The sequence below is a fragment of the Halichoerus grypus genome, chromosome 3 (assembly GCF_964656455.1).
Source record: "Halichoerus grypus chromosome 3, mHalGry1.hap1.1, whole genome shotgun sequence".
Lineage (NCBI taxonomy): Eukaryota > Metazoa > Chordata > Mammalia > Carnivora > Phocidae > Halichoerus > Halichoerus grypus.
The window spans coordinates 169,363,120-169,379,229 of record NC_135714.1 but is presented as its reverse complement, the minus strand read 5'-3'; the positions used below and the strand labels follow the sequence as shown (position 1 = coordinate 169,379,229).

General features: G+C 43.0%; 2 protein-coding genes and 1 pseudogene across 11 annotated transcripts in view; 2 read left to right on the top strand and 1 right to left on the bottom strand.

Moving 5' to 3' along the window:
• RNF170 (ring finger protein 170) overlaps window positions 1–4,234 on the bottom strand; it is a 48,814-nt gene extending 44,580 nt beyond the window's left edge. For 2 of the 5 annotated variants that reach the window (XM_036102340.2, XM_036102345.2), the window contains exon 1: window positions 4,012–4,233. The gene's annotated coding sequence lies outside the window, so the exon portion shown is untranslated. Of the gene's footprint in view, window positions 1–3,691; window positions 3,963–4,011 lie in introns of those variants that run through there. The other 3 variants (XM_036102344.2, XM_036102341.2, XM_036102342.2) reach the window with 3 other exon arrangements.
• A 192-nt stretch (window positions 4,235–4,426) lies between these two features.
• Window positions 4,427–16,110, top strand: part of HOOK3 (hook microtubule tethering protein 3) — a 106,523-nt gene continuing 94,839 nt past the window's right edge. For 3 of the 6 annotated variants that reach the window (XM_078069556.1, XM_036102348.2, XM_036102350.2), the window contains exons 1-2: window positions 4,428–4,709; window positions 13,392–13,477. In XM_078069556.1, the coding sequence (XP_077925682.1) occupies window positions 4,653–4,709; window positions 13,392–13,477 (143 nt within the window). In that variant the 5' untranslated portion in view covers window positions 4,428–4,652. Of the gene's footprint in view, window positions 4,710–4,958; window positions 5,348–13,391; window positions 13,478–16,110 lie in introns of those variants that run through there. The other 3 variants (XM_078069554.1, XM_078069558.1, XM_078069557.1) reach the window with 3 other exon arrangements.
• On the top strand, window positions 11,320–12,737 carry LOC118542287 (dihydropteridine reductase pseudogene; annotated as a pseudogene).

Below are 16,110 nucleotides of genomic sequence, written 5' to 3'. Positions count from 1 at the left end.
CTGGTAACTTCCCATAACTGTGTCCCCCACCCCCAACATCTTTCTTTTGTCTTTAGCTGAAGGTGGTATTTAATGTGACTGCCTGGGCCATTTTGGAGTTACTCGGTTTTCCTGGGTACCTCCCATGTACACGGGAAGTATACAAATGATTAAGCTTCTGTTTTTTTCTTGTTAATGTCTTTTATTACAGGGGAGTCTCAGCCAAGAACCTAATAGGGTAGGGTGATAGTTATTTTTTCTCCCCCAGACTCCTTTGTATTTTTTTTAATGGATTACATTTGTTTCTGCGTCCTTCCAAGTGTCATTAATGGTAATGTGAGTAAATTCCACTGTACCAATTATGTTTTTTCATTCTGCTGTATATTTAACTTCTTTGCAAATAAGATATTGCTTATGATATTGCTTCAAGCACAGTTCCAAGAGCTCAGAGATCCAGGATGCTGTAAGTATTGCAGAGCCATGTAGTGTTATTTGCATCATTTTATAGCAGAAGTTCCCAATGTTATTGAAATGAAGAGAGTTATGTTTTACTTCCACAAATTCTGGTATCCCCAAAGAAAGTGTTTGGGAAGAGAGAGGGGAGGAGGGGAAAAGAGAGGGGAGGAGGGGAAGAGGCTGCTGATAAATTTCTGAGAGGAACAGAGAGGTCAGGTGCATTTTCCTGTCACATGGAAACCCCAGCTAAACCCAGAGCTCTCACAAGAGGAACTACTAATGACTGACCTTGTTGGGGGCTTCCAATAGCTCAACTTCCACTAGTAGTTTTTCTTATAATCATAGTTTTAAAATGGAACTGTAGGAGTTAATAGCTCAAAAATTGGGTAAGATGCTGATCTAAGATTACAGAGGATAAACGATAAAAAGAAAATTTTCTACTTGAGACGACATAATACCTCAATCTTGAAAAGTCAGTCTTTTCAATCTGAACTTCAGTTCTCCAACTTGTGCATTACACAGTCAGGTCTTGTCTAGACCAGAACTGTGCTGATGGTTTTGCCCAATAGCACAGACTCTCAACTCAAGCCTGCTTGGACATTAACAGCCCAGATTTTAGTTCCAGTTCTACTACCACAACTGTGTCCTCGCTTAATCTCTAAGGACTTCCATTTTCTGCAAAATGTACAAACTGGGCTTGAGGATTTCTTAAGTTCCTTCCCTCATTACAATTATGAAAATAAGAGTTACCAGGACTTCATTTTTACTATTTGAGATTCACAGAAACAAAACACAGATCTTGCAAACTGTGTGGTGTAACTGATAGAAGGCTGAAGTGAACTGGTTTCTAGCTTTGGTTTGCTACTAACTAGCTAAGCCTTATTGAGGAGTAGCTTAGTATGTCAGAGAAGCATAAGCTTTGGAGGCAGACAACTGTGTATTTAGGTAGTTTGCATCTCAGCTTCTTCATATGTAAAATACATAAAATTAATTTTAACCACACCAAATGCCCACTTTTAAGTAACCTCCACACCCAATGTGGGCTCGAAATCACAACACCGAGATCAAGAGTCGCGTGCTCTACCTAATAAGCCAGCCAGGCACCCCTCAAATGCCCATTTGTTTGACCCCCCGCCCAAAAAAAAGCTTTGTTTTATGGAGACTATAAGGAGATAATGAAGGTATTTAGCATATTGCTTGGCACATCATATAGGCTCTCAGTAAATGGAAGCTATAATATTTTGATTACTTTAAAAAATAAAATCTATAAAAAATCAGTAATCTCTACACCCAACGTGGGCCTCAAACTTACAACCCCAAGATCAAGAGTCACATGCCCAACAAACTGAGCCAGCCAGGCACCCCTTGATTACTATTATTAACAACTGTCAAGAACCATTATAAAACTTAGCCGTCCGTGCCTTCCCCATTGCTGCACTATGTTGCATGTCAAATTCTCTTTAATCAAAGCTCTAAGTAGGTATTCTCTGGGAAGACAGCATAAACTTGGGAACATTGCCACGCAGGACACTACCGTTATTTAAATCTGATAAACAGCTTTAAAAATAAATAAGTCTGATAAACAGCTATAGATGAGAACTAGTCTCCAACTAACTAGAGTAAGGAGATGGCTAAGACAAGTTGCACTCACCTCTCTCCTTGGTCTTTTCCAAAACTTTCAGAAAAAAAATAAGAATAAGGGAAATATAGAAATTCCGGAACTTCCAAAGGAGAAACTCAGTCTTTTTACCCAAGTTCACGTAAAACATGATCACATGACTTCCGCAATTACATCCAAGAAGCTTTTAATATAATTTCCTTCATTGAGGGTAATTGGAGCCACAAATGAAATCTCAAGAACACTGCAGTATCATACATAAATGCACTATGAGTGAGCAGTCAAGACTGAAAAGGGAGGCTTAGGTCATTTGTGTCAAAGCCTCGAAAACCTGAACAGCTGGAGTGAAGGTGTTCACTACACCACAGTCCCTCCAGAAAAGGCTAGCATCTTGTTCTCCACTTCCAAAGACAAGTTGCAGGTGAGTCAAGCTTAAGTCAGTGTAACATGTACTTACTGATTTTACGTGCCTAACAAGGGTAATGGTCATTAAAATGCTAAGGGTTCTACAGAAACAACCTAGTATGGAATGTAGGAACTCTGGTTTGACAGATCCAGAAGCACCAACAGAGGAAACAAAGGCAGGTGAGACACATTTATCATTTCTAAAGATTTCTCTGCCCTTGGTGGAGGAAGAATATAATTTTTTAAAAGACCATTGAGAAGACTCTAGGTAAGATTCTTTTACATTTACAAAATGATACATTCATCACATGTGAACTGTTAATTGGTACTCCGTAAGGCATCGTTAAAAACTCACTCCAATTCTGAGTGCTCAATGACAAAACCTACTCCTAATGGGAAAAGGGGGGTCTCCAGGGACTCGCAAACCAAAGTAAAGATGTGCTCTAGGAAGTTAAGTTTGCTGCACTCCAAGTTAAGTTTGGCATTACCTGGTAAAGTTATGTATACCTTATGATTCAACAATTCTCCTAGGACTCCAAGGTATGTATCCTAAAGAAACCCCCTACACATTTGCACTAGTATCCAGGTTTAAGAATGCTTACAGCACTGTTTTTAGTAGCCCCAAACTGGAACAAAATGTCCATTAACAGAATGGATACGCTGTTATAATCATACAATGGAATACTAGACAGCAATAAAAATGATCTACAGATACACACAAATTTACTACAAATTCAAAGCCATAAAATACACTGATCCCATTCACAAAAGTTCAAAAACAAGCAAAGTAAAACTATATTGTTTAGGCATGCATATACAGACAGTAAAGCCATAAGAAAAGCAGGAAAGTATCATAAAAGTCAGTCTAGAGAAGGAATTGTTCTCAGGAAGGAACACTAGGTGTGGGTAGAACTCCTGAGGTATGGGCAGTGTTCTTTTGTTTTTATCTGGGTGTTTGTTATTATTTTTCTTTAACCATGTACGTTGTATGCACTTTTCTGCCTATGTCGTATCATATAAAAATATATTGGTATCCCTGCAGAAATCCACGCCTCTAAAAAGGTGAGTGCTCGCTGGCGGACCATCCACCAAGCCATTAAACACGAAGGCCAACCCCTAGCTCTGCACTAGGAGAAACAGGCCCTAGAACTGCCGAGGTCGTCACGGGCTAACAACTGGCGCACACCCTCTCCCTACTTAAGTAGCCGAAGTTTTCAGGGAGTCGACGCTCACCCACGACCCAGGAAGGAACGGCCGGCTCTCCTCACCCGGCCAAGCACCTAGAACCGCGAGACGCCCGCCACGTCGGCCCTTCCACCGTCTCCGGAATTCCGGGCGGGAGCTGGGCGACTCTGGGGCTTAGCCCGGGGCTTCCTGAAGGAAGGCGGAGCCCCAGGGTCCGAAGCAGCGACTTCCCCCCGCCGCGAAGCCCGAAGGCGACCCCGGGGCAGTCCCGCCCACGCCGCAGCCCTGCCGGCGGCTCCCGCGGGCCCGGATCCGGGTGGGCGTGGCCGGCCGCGGCCCGCCGGCTGGGAGGGGGAGGGGGCGCGTACCTCTCCACCGCAGAGGATACCTCGCCAATTCCCGGTGACTGACAATAGAGATTATTTCCGGGCACGGCCCCCGCCACCCCTCCCGGGCAACCACTAGCTGTCTCTTTTTTATAATTTGGAGTGCGGACACTGGCGCACGCGCACTGCCGAGCTTCCGTGAGGGTTCGAGCGGACAGGCGAGGAGGACCCGCCGCCGCCGCCGCCGCCGCCGCCAGGGCCGGGCGCGTGCGCGCGGCGACACGCAGCGGGCCGGCGTCGGGGCGCGCGCGGCGGCGGCGGCGGAGAGGCGGGCCGGCCGGAGCGCGATTGTGCGCAGTGGCTCGTCGGCCGCCGCTCTGGCCAGGGCCGGCGCTCTCCGGAGGAGGGGTGTGGGGGGCTGGAGGCGGGGACGCGGGGCTGCGGGCGTGGCCGGGGGCGCGCGCGGCGGGCGCGCGGTCCCGCGTGAAAGGAGAAGGAGGGGCAGCGGGGGTGACGGTGCGAGAGCCGCTGGCAGCGCCCGGGCGGTAGTCGGCGGCCCGGGCCCGAGGAGAAGGTGGACCAGAGGCCAGGTCAGCTGCCCGGACCCTCCGACGCAGCCCCAGACCGAGCGGCAGCGGTTTCTGTTGAGGTGGGGAGGCGCTGCCAAGCCCCAGCTAGGGAAGATGTTCAACGTGGAGTCGGTGGAGCGGGTGGAGCTGTGCGAGAGCCTTCTCACTTGGGTATGTGATGACTGGCGGGTCGGGGGAAGACCCCCTCCCCCAGGTCTCCTTTCCGGGATCCCCCACGCTTGTCGCGGGGGGCGAGCGCCGAGGGCGGCGGTGCCGTCACATCCGGGGCCTGGGGCGGGCGGAGCCGGGGGACGCCGGTGCGGGCCGCGTCTACCCCAGCGGCCGGGCTGGGCGGGGAGCGGCCGGGAGCGAGGGGGCTCGGCCCCAGGTCGGGGGGAAACTTGCCGGGCTTGAGGTGTTGGCTGCCCTCCGAGAGGAAACAGGCCCGGTGGAGCCTAATGATGGGGTGCAGGCGGCACTGTGATTAGGATTGTTGTTGTTTGCAGCTGATGAGGCGCTGGCGCTTCCCTCTCGCGCTGCCAGGGACACCAAAGCGTTGGCTGTCTCTGCGCTCGGCGCAGCCGGTAGAGGCACTCGGGACCCCTGGTTACGACGTTCCTCGCCTTTGTTGTAGCATTCGCGGAGGACTGAGGGTAGCCCCTTGACGGATGAGCCAAGCCCACTGGAAGAGAAAAGTACTTTGAAGGGAGGGTAGGAAAAATACGAAAAGGCACCCAGAGACGGTATTTAAAATGTGAGATGCACTTCAGAGATTAGAAAGTAAGCGGTGTGGAGATACTTATTTAAAGGTATAAATATAAAAACAAATCTGGAAGATATGTGGGAATCATTAATGGAACTCGACAATTTGGGGCGACGTTGTGGGCTTCTAATCTTAAAGTTATTAAAATTGTCATGTTTTAAAGTAAATACCTGTTTAGTTCTCATGCTAATAATTGTGCTTTTAGCAGCCTCTTCGAGAGCCGGTCCTAAAACCCAGGCTGTGTGTTTCACAAACCTTGGTGTCAGTTTTTTTGGGGGCGGGGGCGTGTGTGTATGTATAGAGGTCTGCAGAGCCACGGGATAAACCTAGTGCTTTTTCTGGGAGTTTTACTCACTGCTAAAAATGTTAAATGTCATTTCTAGAATAAGACACTAATATATTTATTGAGGTGACTACAGCATTTGGGTTAATGTTAAAGGTAAGATACAGATGTCAAAGAAATTCTGTTCAGTGGTGCCTTGATTTATAAGTTCAGGTCCCTAAAATACGGATGTCACTTTCCTGTGTGGGGGCACTTCCATGGAAAGGTTAGAGAAGCATTGCCTTAGGTAGGTTGTAACAAAGGTAGTGTAAATACTGAGTTGTTTTTTTTTTTTTTTTAGATTTTATTTATTTATTTGAGAGAGCGAACACCAGCAGAGGGAGAGGGAGAAGCAGACTCCCCTGCTGAGCTGGGAGCCCCACACGGAGCTCCTTCCAAGGACCCTGAGATCATGACCTGAGCTGAAAGCAGATGCTTAACCGACTGAGCCACCCAGGCACCCCTACTCTGAGATTTTCATAATGTGTTCTGTGTCAGGAATCAAATTATGTCTTCTGAAACAATATACACACTGGTAGGGCTTGATATATTCTGTAACTTTTATGTTAGGCTATTCTTGGGATTTCGGGGTGTTTCTGTTTTTTGCTATAATATATAGTTAACATACAGCTTACAAATATAGTGGATTCCAACTTCAGATGAGAAGATGCGTTTCACTACTCTCTTTTAGAGAAGAGAAGAACTGCTAAGCTGCATAACGTGGCCAAGGCAGGGGAGAGAGAAAGGAAAAGAATGAACACATTCTTTGATACTATGGAAGGAATAGATTTGGCAGAGGTTGTAAAAACAGAAGATTGAGGATCTTAAGGTGTGCCTTTTGAGTCTGTACAAGTAAGTTCCTCCCTCAATGCTAGGAAAAGGCAATAGGGCAAAGATGAGGAAGCTAACTGAATCTGAAGTAGGGCTGCATTGTTTAAAGTCTAGAAAGACAAGTCTTAAAAACAGGTGTATTTGAAGGGCATCTGCAAAAAGATGGTGATCATTGCAGTTATTTGAGTGAGAGATGCTAACAAAAATATAGAGGAAGAGTCTTAGAAGTTTGAAGGGATCCTAAGAGAAGCACACAGTATGAGAGCATCTATTTAGAATCTGGTAAATGTCAAGAAAACAGAAAATCGGGTTATCAGATATGGAGAGAGGTCAGGGAATATGGTGTTGTAGAAAAGGATTTTTGAAATGTCACAAGGAAAATTTCTGGAGAAAAGATTAGAGATTTTAAGTAACAACTGGAGGGCAGAGTCCACACAAAGATGTACAATTCTAAGATTTGGAAACATTTTAAAACCTTATGCATTGAAATGTTTCAAAATAGAGTTAAATGCTGGCTTCTCTTTAAGTTGTCATTATAAAAAGCAGAATAAATGTTTATGCAGAAAATGAGGTAGCTAAGTGTACGTTTAGTCTAGTAATTCCCCTCATATCTGGAGGCCAGCTTATGCTGAAAACAATTCCAAAACCAAGTGTAGGGGGAAAAATGTATGCAATATACTCCAAAGAAAAGACTCCCGTTGACGCGCCTGGCTGGCTCAGTCAGTAGAACATGTGATTCTCAATCTCAGGGCAGTGAGTTCAAGCCCCACAGTTGCCATGGAACCTACTTAAAAAGAAAAGACAAGACTCCCATTTGGACTAATTTACTCTGCATAAACTTATAGCCACATGTGGGTTCTGTGCACACAGGTTAGGTAACTGCAACACTCTGCAAGGTACAGACAGCTGCCAGTGACCTAGAAGATCCAAGAACTGAAAGCTCAGCCCCACGTGATTCATTCTCTGAGCTGACAGCCTTACAGAATTAAAGAACCTCCATGCTCAATTATTGAAGATCATAACTATGATCTTGAATATCAAAAGTTTATTTTCACTACATAGCATTTAGTACTAGATAGGAGGTAGATAGTACACTTTAGAAATTCTTCCACTAGGAATAGTTAAAATAATAAAACCTCAGGCACTTAAAAGGGATGACTATTAGTTACCTATCCAGAATTCATTTCTGTGGACATTGAATTGCCTTAAATGCTGGATAAATTGCTACTGTATCAGAGCACCTACTAGCCCAAGAATCAAATGTTCCAAATTTTTGTTGAAAGAGGAATACTTAGGAGAAGACAGAGTATCCTCCTACTGGTGGAAAACACCTTAAGCTTAAATTCCAAATCAGAGTTTATGCAGCAAGCAAGTTCAGCAGGATGTGCTTGAAAATTTCCACTCTACCTCCTCTCCCCACCCTCTGAGTCAAATTGTGTTCTTACCTGTTAAAGAAATCAGCCCTGCCTACTACACCTGTCAAGCCTAATTTCTTGAACTTTACATTAAAAGATTGTTGTTTCTTAGGTTTTAGAGACTGAAAAACCAGAAAGAGTCTGGAGTGCTACCAGTTAATGGCAAGAAGTTAAGTGGGAAAAGAATCCTCACATAGGCTAAGTACATTTCTTCTGGGAAACCCAGCAAGATTAACATACCCTTGTAATTTTCATATTACCTAACAGCCAATAAAATGTATACTAGTGTATAGACTTGGGGAAGGTATCATTTTTGTGATGGTATCTCCCACCTTCCATTCTGTCTGCCTAACTCCATTCTACCAACAATTTTTGTTCTGTGATGGAGGAATAATCAGTGTACAGAAGTTAAAGCACAATTTTAAAAAGCGTTTTCTTTTTTAAAAATTGAGGGTGAATATAAAATGGTAGATAAGAGCATAGGTTCTGACATTTGAACCTGGGTTCAAATCCTGGTTTTGTTTCATACTAAGTATGGGTGACTTTGGATAAGTGTGACTTTATCTCTGTTTCAATTGCATTCATTCAGGTGGTTCTTATGCTTTGGTATTGATTAGCATTGTTAGAGGGTTTATTAAAACACTGATTGCTAGGCCCCATGTCCAGAGTTTGTAATTCAGTAGGTCTGGGCTGGGGCCTGAGATTCTGATTGCTAACAAGTTTCCAGGTACCAGGTGATGCAATTGTTAGTGGCCTAGGGGCCACATACCTTGAGAACCACTGCTCTAGAGCAGGGATTTTTAATTTTAGCATTATTGACGTTTGGGGTTGGAGAATTCTTTGTGGCAGTGCCCTGTGCATTGTAGGACATTTAAAAGTAGCATCCCTGGCCTCTACCCACTAGATGCCAATAGCACACACCTATTTGTTAAAACCAAAAATGTCTCATAGGGAGAAAAATCACCCCTGGTTGAGAACTGCTGCTGTGGAGATACTAATTCCAGGTGATCTCATGCTTTACTTTTATCATGCTTTTGTGGGGGGAGGGTGAGATGGAGTTGGGTGATGTTAATAGAGCTTCTTGGAATTGAAAGAGAGGTTATGACCTTTTAGGTAGAATTTCACACCTTAATGCACTTAGGTGTATTTATCTTTAAATTTTACCCTACTGCTATCCGGACACATCCTGTTAGATATTAACTCGGAGTTAATGAGAACTGGTAGATGATAGATTTTTTTTTTATTAAAATATAATTCACATACCATAAAATTCATTCTTTTATTTTTTTCTTTAGAATTCTTTTTTTTTTTAAGATTATGTTTATTTGACGGTGCACAGGGAGCAGGGAGCAGGGCTCTATCCCAGGACCCTAGGATCATGACCTGAACCAAAGGCAGATGCTTAACTGACTGAGCCGCCCAGGCACCCCAAAATTCATTCTTTTAAAGTGTACAATTCAGTGGTTTGTAGTATGATCACGAGGTTGTTCAACCATCATCACTAATTCCAAAAACATTTTTATCATCCCAAAAGGAAACTCCATAAAGCTAGATTTTCTTTGGGACCTGCTTTACTTTTATTTCAAGCACAGGTGGACATGTAGCCTTCATGATCAAGTATTTATTTACCTTAAGAGCCAATACAGAGAAAGTAATTGTTGGAAGCCACATTTTAAAAATCAGAATGAAGATAGCTTTTTCTAAGTCCTAATAGAGAAACAGAATTTTAGTACTAAATTACATTATTGAAGAATTACTTGCTTTATTGATTTTTTTTCTTCTAATTGGCCAGAGACAGTTTCCTAATCTGCTTTGGATCAGAGGGTTCCAAATGCCCAACCCGTGTCCCACCACATAATTATTTGATGAGCTTGTTAAAAGTCGATTCCCAGCCTTCTTCAACTTTCCAGAAGATTCTGATGTACACCAGGTTTGGGAACCACTGCTTTTGACTTTTCAAAATATCTAATGTACATTCATTTTCTCATTTATTCTTTTAGCAAAACACTTCTCCATAAGGTATTTTTCTCAATTACTAGATTAAAAAACTCTTATTAGGAGAGGTAAAGTGGCACACCCAGGTTCACACAGAAAATTAGGAGCAAAGCTGGGATAGAATTAGTTCATTACATTCAAAACATACTCACTTAGGGCTTATTCTGTTAGACATTGTGCTAAGATTAGTGGTAAAGAGATAAATGAGATGTGGCCCTCACTGCTGCCTCCTTTTCATTCTAAACCTACGAGAGAGATTGATTTATCAACTGTAAAATGAAAGCAGGTGCTTATCTCTTTTTAAACTACATTGTTGTTACCACATTACTATTGAGGAGGGAGCTGGAGATAGTATAGAATAAAATTTAGTATCAGTTCCTGCAGATATTTATTTGTTCCATTTATTCATTTACTAATTATTGAACCTATACCATGTATGAGGTTAGTGTTAGGGGATGGCTTCTTTTCATTACTCTCCCAAATGGACACCTAGGTAAAAACCACTTGCTATGTGATCTTTAAGATAATTCCCTTAGTTTCCACACCATAACCATCACTACCCACAAGACTCTCCCATATAGAAAATATAAAGAAGTTACTGCATTTGTCAGTAGCTTTTTTTTTTTTTAAGATTTGGTAAATGATACAATATAGAGAAGTAGACACTCACCTACTGTTACGAAGTGAGAAAATTACTAGAACAGAATTACTAGAGTTAAGGACAGTTTGTATTTATCAGAAACCTTAAAATGTGCATACACTTTGACCCAGTAATTTCACTTCTGAGTATGTAACCCAATAAATAAAAATGTGAGAAGACCTGAGTGTTATTCCCAATATTTCCATTGTCTCTACTTGGTTTGACCTCATCTGTGTTAATAATGTAAAATTACTAAAATAGGTCTCTATGCCTCTTCCCCTCCAATTCTTCTTAGTGCAGCCAGGATGATCTTTATACGGTGCAAATCTGATGGCCTCAGCCTCCTGCTTGGAGTCCTTTGCTAACCGCCCCCCCCAGTTGCTCTTAGAATAAAGTCCTAACATGGCTTATGAGGTTTTGCACAATGCTGCTCCATTTTTCGCCATTATATTCTCTTCCCTGTTCCATCTCTTCCTTTTCCCCACCCCCATCCCATGCTAAGCCGTTTTTCATTCCTAGACTACATCCTACTCTCACTTCTAATATTTGTGTTGCTATTTCCACACCCTATCATACTCTTTCATTTTGCTAACCTATAAACTGTGGGAGAGCATGGCCGCATCTCTTTTCTCAGTGATTTATTTCCTTCTAAGTCTTGGTTGCACTACTGGGTATAATCATTGTTGGCTCAGCTGTATTATCTTACTCATGGAAATAATTTCTATTTCTTGACCATGTCATGCTGACCAGTGCAAAGTTAGTTGTTGATTTTTTGTTTTTTTTGCAAAGTTAGATCTAATTCAGAATACATTTAAGACTCAAAATTGAGGGCGATCCGGGGCGCCGCGTTCGGGCTCGGGGCAGTCGGAGCTTCGGGAGCCGGGCGGGAGGAGCAGGATGGCGGCGGCAGCGGGCGAGGCGCGCCGGGTGCTGGTGTACGGCGGCAGGGGCGCGCTGGGCTCGCGATGCGTGCAGGCGTTCCGGGCCCGCAACTGGTGGGTTGCCAGCATCGATGTGGTGGAGAATGAAGAGGCCAGTGCTAGTGTTGTAGTTAAAATGACAGACTCGTTTACGGAGCAGGCTGACCAGGTGACTGCTGAGGTCGGAAAGCTCTTAGGTGAAGAGAAGGTGGACGCCATCCTCTGTGTGGCCGGAGGCTGGGCTGGGGGCAATGCCAGATCCAAGTCTCTCTTTAAAAACTGTGACCTGATGTGGAAGCAAAGCATGTGGACGTCGACCATCTCCAGCCACCTGGCCACCAAGCACCTCAAGGAAGGAGGCCTCCTGACCTTGGCTGGTGCCAAGGCTGCCCTTGACGGGACTCCTGGGATGATCGGCTACGGCATGGCCAAGGGCGCCGTTCATCAGCTCTGCCAGAGCCTCGCCGGGAAGAACAGCGGCATGCCTTCCGGCTCCGCGGCCATCGCCGTGCTCCCGGTGACCCTGGATACCCCGATGAACAGAAAATTCATGCCCGAGGCCGACTTCAGTTCCTGGACGCCCTTGGAGTTCCTGGTCGAAACCTTCCACGACTGGATCACAGGGAAAAACCGACCGAGCTCAGGGAGCCTGATCCAGGTGGTAACCACAGAGGGAAAGACGGAGCTTACCCCAGCATATTTTTAAGCTTCATCTCAGTGCCTGTTCGGGACCTGCCAGATGAGTCGTCTATCTCAGTGTGGCTGTGTCTGGCCCTGTTTTTTCTGTAATCCTGTTTGTGGTACGAGATAGTGAGTCCTGTTTTTCCTCTCTCCTAATGTGCATTTGTTCTCCTTGGACGGTGTAAAATGTTGATGGGAAATAAAGATATATGAGGGCAGAGGCCTGCAGATGGCACCATCAGTCTGTGTTCGCTACGAAGGTTTAGGAGGAGGTATCCAATGGGTGCCTCTTTTGTCTGCGTCGTCTCGAACTACATTTGAGACCCGGATTCTCTGTCCTGGACAGTGGCTGTTGACCTGACTAGTTCAGAGATTTGTTGATACTGGGGATGTTTGGGGGGCCCGAGTTACCATTGAATGTGATGTTTATGTCGCGGACATCATTTTTGCAGCCTTGAATTGAACTGCCTTAAAACTCCTTTTGTGATGTAAGTGAAATCCCGTGGACTCTGTTAAGATACCTTTTTCCTGTGCAGTTGCCAAAAGTGCAGCAGAACTACTTGTGGTCGTTTGGAGTCTATCTTCCCAATAAATGCACTTCATTCAAAAAAAAAAAAAAAAAAGACTCAAAATTGAATATCTAACCTCAACTGTAGTGAATGTGACTTCTGCATCTGTGTAAAGATATTTTCGTTTTCACGTCTATCTCGCATAATAGGCTTCACTTTTTTTTTTTTTTTGATTCAGTGGCTCAATTTTGGCCTCAAGGACCTAGTTCTTTGTATCCCTCTTCTCTGTCGTACACTGCATTGTCCTCATCCTAAAATGTATTCCATTAAGAGCCCTAAGATGACTGCTGGTGGCAGTTGAGGCAACATATGTGTTCACAGCAAGAGGAGATTGGCTTTTCTTTCCTAGAAACTCAAGTTTAAGCATCTCCCTGCAACTCTTTGGTTCAAATTGTCTTTACCTTTGAATCCTAAATTAGTCACTGATAGAGGGGATGAAGGTACCATGACTTGCTTAGATTGGCCATCTGTAAGGAGAATGAATGGATGCTGGGATGTCACCAGGTATCTGCCACAATTTCTTTTCTACCTAAGGGAAAAAATGACAATGAGAACCTGTAGGAAATTTCCCATAAGGGAAAGATTTTCCAACTCTACTGCTTTTTAAAATTTATTCCAGCTCTCAAGATGAGATAATCATAAAAAGAAGCCTAAGAAATCTCCTATATAGTTAACCATGGAATCTCCCCCCTAACCCCCCACCTTTTTCTCCCCCAGATCCAGACATTTAATGTGGATGCACCATGCCAGACTGTAGAAGATTTAACGAATGGGGTTGTGATGGCCCAGGTTCTTCAAAAAATGTAAGAATAAATTGTTTTATCTTTTTGTATATTCTTATATGTGAATATTTATTAGATTGAAAACATGGCCAAAAAAATGTTTACATGAAATGTGTGTTGCATGTAGAATAAGAGCTGTAAATGTCAGTTATTATTTTGATGGCGTGTACTTGTTTAGGTACAGATTGACTGGCTGAAAGTTTAATTAGGGCCATAATTGTTAAAACAGTCCATTGGTTTTAGCAGAATTATTTGTTCTTGTGTTTTTCAGCATAAGCTTGGCAGAAATTTTCATGTTAGTGATGAGATTTCTCATTGTAGAAGAATCTAGAGGCTTACTCCCTCTTTCTTTAGGATTATGCTCAAATGTTATCAGTGAGGCCTTCCCTGACCACTCATAAAATAAGGGACAACCATTCCCCTATGCTCTGCTGTATCCCTTTTAACCTTTTATGTTCTTCTTTGAGGCAAGTTAACACCATCTTATATACCATATATTCATTTGTTTTGTGCTGCTCCACCCGCCATCCATGTATATACACACATAGTGTAAGATCCACACACAGACAAGGAATTTGTTTTGTTCACTGTTGTGTCCTAGCACAAGGTTGGTTTTTGGCTGAATCATATGAAAATGCCCTTTGAAGGTCACAAATGGTTAAATATCATCAGTTTTTCATGATTTAGCCTGCATCATGGATACTCATGTCTACCACATGAATAAAAGAATGACATACTTGTTTGGGATATACGAAACATACCTGATTCTTCTAAGTACTTGAAAAAATAGAGGTTGTAAAATTGATGTTGTATGGCTATCTCCAACTTGATCAGGAAATTTTCAAATAAAACATTACTTGTAAATTTAAGAAATCATTAGGCTTGATGTGACTTGGGGTATACTTTTGTCTTTTGAAGCACTGGGCACTTGTAGGCCTTATGATATTGGAAGATTTGCATATGACTAGCTGGGATTTCCTGCAGTTTTGGTAAGAATCCATATCAACAGTAAATGAATTCTTGCTGTTGTTCACTTTGCAGTGAGCTATATAGAGTTGCCCATCTGAAAAGCAGTTCAGATGCCTGCATTTCAGAGAATCTGTGTGTCTTTAGAACTAGGGACTGATGCTTGAAAACTAGCTTGCTTTCGCTTTCTTCTGTAACTACATGACACATCTCTCCAGATACACAGGCGCGCACAGACTTTTTGATGGAGCTTGAAAAGGCTCATTTGAAACCTGATCAGGCTTGGTTCTAGCACTCTGAGAACAATCCTGTGATTTTCATGGTCACCTCTGAGTGGTGCCCTAATAATTTTTAGCCTTGAATGGTCTCGAGAATTTCACTGAAGCTAAGTAAGCTTTCCAGGTATGTGTCAGTAAATGAGTTTTTTGCTTAAGTTAGTTAGGGTAGGATTTCTGTCATTTGCAGAAACCAGAAGAACTGTATGTGTATATTGTTTTACCAAATCAGGATCATAGCATACATCGTGAAAGCAATTAATTTACCAAGGTCTTGTAGGCATATTTCTCATCAGTACTTAATTTTTTACCCTTTTTCCCCAAAATGTCTTCCTTTTGTTACAGTTAAACATATACGGAAAAGTATACTAAAAAAGTGATGAATATGTGTGTTTATGTATATCATCTATGTATTTGTGTATACACATCTGTGTAACCACCACCCAGATTGAAATATATAACTTACCTAGCCCCAGATGGTTCCCTTATGACCCTCTCTAATCAATACCCCTTGCCCAGTGATAGCCGTGATTCTGACTTCTACACCAGTAATTAGTTTTTTCTGTTTTTGGACATCTTATGAAGGGAATCATACAGTATGTATTCTTTTGTGTCTGACTCCTTTTCACTCAGCATAATGTCTGAGATTCATTCATATTGTTGCATATTATCTATTTTTAATAACTGTATAATATGTACAACTTCAAGGAAGTTCAGTTCCTCCTTGTCCCTTTGATATTTATTGAATGGCTACTTTGTGTCCAGCACTGGTGATACAGGGGTAAGCCACAACTCACAGGGCAATTGCCTTCAGAGAGTTTAAAACCTTGGGGAAAACAGATTTTTAACTAACTATGAAAACAAAATTGCTATTATAACCAGTGCTACAGGGCAGAAATACACAATGTTATGAAAGTTTGTAAAGAGGCATTTAACTTAAGGAAGTCACAAACATTTTACCTGAGAAAGTAAAGAAATGAAATCTTTTTTTGTTTTTTTAAGTTTTTTTTTTTTAAAGATTTTATTTATTTATTTGACAGAGAGAGACACAGCGAGAAAGGGAACACAAGCAGGGGGAGTGGGAGAGGGAGAAGCAGGCTTCCCGCAGAGCGGGGAGCCCGATGCGGGGCTCGATCCCAGGATCCTGAGATCATGACCTGAGCCGAAGGCAGACGCTTAACGACTGAGCCACCCAGGCGCCCCAAGAAATTAAATCTGAAAGAAGATTGGTAACAGATTCCTTAGCATACAGAAGACCGTACACAGAGGAGGCCGTACCAGCTGATAGTATGGTGAATACCACCACAGAAAGAAAGAAAGGGAGCATGTTACAAAATGAGAATGGAAAGAGAGATGTTGCCAGACCATATAGGGCCTTGTGTCTTTATTCCAAGGGATAGGACAAGCAATTTG